The sequence below is a fragment of the Olea europaea genome, chromosome 13 (genome assembly GCF_002742605.1).
Source record: "Olea europaea var. sylvestris chromosome 13, O_europaea_v1, whole genome shotgun sequence".
In the NCBI taxonomy this organism is placed as follows: domain Eukaryota; kingdom Viridiplantae; phylum Streptophyta; class Magnoliopsida; order Lamiales; family Oleaceae; genus Olea; species Olea europaea.
The window spans coordinates 21,176,853-21,180,867 of NC_036249.1; the positions used below are offsets into that span (position 1 = coordinate 21,176,853).

At 36.3% G+C, this 4,015-nt stretch overlaps 1 protein-coding gene across 1 annotated transcript; it reads right to left on the bottom strand.

Annotated features, from left to right (window-relative positions):
• Nucleotides 1-2,119: 2,119 nt before the first annotated feature.
• Nucleotides 2,120-3,210, bottom strand: LOC111408538. The gene is made up of 3 exons (XM_023038285.1): nt 3,200-3,210; nt 2,857-3,087; nt 2,120-2,285 (listed from the first exon to the last, which is right to left on the bottom strand). Exons 1-3 carry the CDS (start codon nt 3,208-3,210, stop codon nt 2,120-2,122), a joined length of 408 nt encoding a protein of 135 aa, XP_022894053.1.
• Nucleotides 3,211-4,015: the final 805 nt, after the last annotated feature.

Below are 4,015 nucleotides of genomic sequence, written 5' to 3' on the forward strand. Positions count from 1 at the left end.
AGCACATGTAGTAATTACCATCCTAACATAAAATCAATTGCCTATTGGAAATATTTCAGAATTAAGGGAAATGGAGAAGAAGCAAGATAGAAAATATATCAAGTAGATGAAAATGATAAAGAAGGCTCGAACACGATATCGTTGTCTTCAAACGACATTTGCCCCCTCTAAGATACAATTTTGGTACTTATAGGGTTCCTAGGCAAATGGTTTGAATGATTAATCAAGCCTTGTAGAGAATTTAACACTTAATCATTGATGTAATTCTACAAAACTCAAGAGCACAAAAGGAGAGGTTTGACCATGAATTTCAATATAATTGTAATGAATAGTTTGATCTTAATTGTGGCTATAGATTTTTCAATATTTTTTCTAGGTTATCAACCACATATTTATAGCCTTCAAACATGCCGTATGAAGTCGTACCAAAAAAACCTTCAAAAGCTACCGAAATTTTGAACAAAGATGGCTACTAACGATCCTATGATTATTCTATGTGGTTGCATAGTATTAACCTATGCGACCGCATAGGTTGTTCGAAAGCCTCTGTGTGTTTGCACCCTTTTAGGGTCTATGTGGTCGCATAGATCATGGGCTTGGCCCGTATGTGGTCATTTGTTTCCACTTTCATTCCACACATCTCACTTGTTGATTTTGAACAACAATTCTCATCAATCCCCACTTGTTCAAAAATTCATTAAATCTCATATTCAAGGTTTACAATGCTCATGCATAAGGATTAGATAACTTTCGATTTAAATCTAACCATAGCGTAATATAAACAAAGTAAAGTCGGAAACAAAGGTAGCATGAAGTTTTGAACTAGTTATTCCAGGTGGCAATACTGGTAAGAACATATACAAGTATCACGCGTTCTCAACTTTCTCAAACTCGCTTAGCGCTAATATGGCCTTGCACTTATCATTTTTAACAAACTTTTGAGAGAAAAACTCCAACTCTTTATTGAGGTGGCACCACCTCGAAGTTCTTTTAGGTGAAGTGATGCAAACCCCGAAGCAACAGTGACTACGAAACCCACAACTAGATTGATGCAGAACCCAAGAACGCCAATTGATAATTCGATTTTGGATTTGAACCCGACAAATTGAAACAAGAAACCCAAAGATAACTGTGATGCGATGAACCCCTTTTTTACAAATTAAAGAACCCACGATCCGATGTTGAACGCCACAGAGAATTAATCTTTGATAAGTTAAAATGATTGTTCGAAGAAGAACGAAGGAAGAAAGCAAATTGCCTCTCCTCTTGAATTCTAAAAATAATGTAATACAATGAAAATGAAATCCTATTTATACTAAACCTAAAAATTATGGAAAAACGAACTCATAATCTTCCAATATGGTAAGTAGTTCAATTGGAATAAAATTCTGGCAGAAAATGTGGAAAATGCTTAAAAAAATAAAATTTCGAATTTAAGCATTGCTCGAGCGACATCAAGCAAAATTCGAGCGACAACAGCATCTCTCAAGAGAAGACCCAACGAAAAGCAAGCGAAATTGGTTTTGCTTTTCTCACTCAAGAGAGGGTCCAGCGATGAGAGGGCGAAATTCCTGCACTTCGTCAACTACGTTCTAGACTTGAATTAAGTTCAACCACTTGGATTTAGCTCCCGAGCTCAAAACCAAACTTGTTCCTTTTTGCTCCAAGACCAATGTTTTTTCAACTGTTGATTGAACTAGCATTCCCATTGCCTGGTTGACCATCTTTGCCTTCGACTTAGTATCGGACTAGCTCCAACGATTAACAGATCTCTACCTAGATTTGAATTCTCGACCTTCGGCTCCTAGATCATATCATCCCCTTTCTCTTCAAAAGGATTCGTCCTCGAATCTGCACTTGTATAAAAAAAAGATAGACCGGCAACATTAAATGTAGCCGAAACATTATACTCACCTGGCAGATCCACTTTTTATGCATTATCATTGATTTTCTCGATGACTTGGAAAGGTCCATCTCCTCGCGGTTGCAATTTGGACTTTCTCTACTCCGGGAAACGCTCCTTCTTGAAATGTACCTAGACCCTATCTCCAGGCTCAAATGTCACGCGTCTTCTCCCTTTGTTTACTTTTGATGCAATCAACTTACTCTTTTCTTCGATCTATATCTTAACCTTCTCATGGAGTGACTTTACCAACACAGCTTTTCTTTTACCATTCAAGCTACCTCGTTCATTTACAGGCAAAGGCAATAAATCCAAAAAAGTTAGTGGATTAAAGCCGTAGGCTATTTCAAATGGTGAAAATGAAGTAGTAGAATGCACAGCTCTGTTATAAGCAAACTCAATAAATGGTAAGCACTCTTCCCAAAATTTTCAAGTTTTTATTGATCACAGTTCGAGGCAATTGAGTTATGGTCCTATTTACTACCTCAGTTTGTCGGTGACAAGTTGTAGAAAATAAAATTTTAGTTCCTAACTTATTCCACAAAACACGCCAGAAATGATTCAAAAAGTTACCATCACGATCAGACACTATGCTCCTAGGGACTCCTTGCAATCATACTATTTCCCTAAAGAACAATCCTGCAATGCTAGTGGCATCATCGGTTTTGTGACATAGTATAAAGTGTGCCATTTTACTAAACCTATCAACCGCTAAAAAGATTGTATCTCGACCTCTTTTTGCCCTAGGCAAACCCAACACAAAATCTATTGAGATGTCAACTTAAGGTTCACTAGGTACTGGCAAAGGAATATACAAACCATGAGGTAAAACCTTAGACTTAGCCTTTTTACAAGTTATGCATTTTTTTCAAACTCATTCTACATCACTTCGCATTTTAGGCCAATAAAAATGTTCTCCTAACATGTCTAAAGTCTTTTGAACCCTAGAGTACCCCATTAAACCTCCACTATGTGCTTTCCTTACCAACAATTCACCTATAGAACAATTAGGTGTGCACAATTTATTTTCTCTAAACAAATATCCTTCATGCCTATAGCATTTATCAACAACTCTCTTATCACATAATTCATATATGCTAGAGAAATCAATGTCATTTTCATACATGCTCTTTATATCTTCAAAACCAAGTAACTTTGTATTTAAAGAATTAAGAAGCATGTACCTTCATTACAACGCATCCACAACCACATTTTCATTACCTTGTTTATGCCTGATGATGTAGGAAAACATCTCTATGAACTCCATCCACCTCGCATGTCTCTTATTCAACTTACCTTGACTTCATAAATGCTTTAGGGACTCATGATCAGTGTGCATCACGAATTCCTTAGGCCACAAGTAATGTTGCTAAGTCTCCAATGCTCGAACAAGTGAGTACAACTCCTTGTCATATGTCGAATAGTTTAGTATAGCTCCGCTTAACTTCTCACTAAAATAAGCAATAGGTCTCCATTCCTATATTAACACTGCTCCAATATCTATCCCTAATGCATCACACTCAATCTCGAATGTTTTATCGAAGTTAGGTAATGCCAAAATAGGTGCTTTACACAATTTGTCCTTAATAATGTTAAATGCAAGTTCTTGTGCTTCACCCCAGTGAAAACCTACGCTTTTCTAAACAATTTCAGTTAATGTTGATGTGATTGTGCTAAAATCTCTTACAAATCGCCTATAAAAACTAGCCAAACGATGGAAACTCCTAACGTCAGTTATGGTTTTAAGTGTTGGCCACTCTTTAATAGGTTTTACCTTTTTTTCATCTACTTCTACACCACTAGTACTCACCACAAATCCTAGAAAGACAACTTTTTCCGTACAAAACGTGCATTTCTTGAAATTAGCATATAGTTATTCTTTCCTTAACACAACAAGCACATATTTTAAATGTTCCAAATGCTCATCTAGGTCTTTGCTATAGATTAAAATGTCATCAAAATAAACTACAAACAAATTTCCCTATGTAAGCACGCAAAACATGATTCTTGAAACGCATGAAAGTGCTCAGTACATTAGTAAGACCAAACGGCATAACCAACCATTCATACAATCCATATTTAGTTTTAAATACCGTTTTCCACTCATCACCC

Coding starts and splice junctions, on each gene's coding strand:
- LOC111408538 (XM_023038285.1), bottom strand. Junction 2,286..2,856: donor CATAGTGGAGGTTTAATGGG/GTACTCTAGGGT, acceptor TGCTTATAACAG/AGCTGTGCATTCTACTACTT.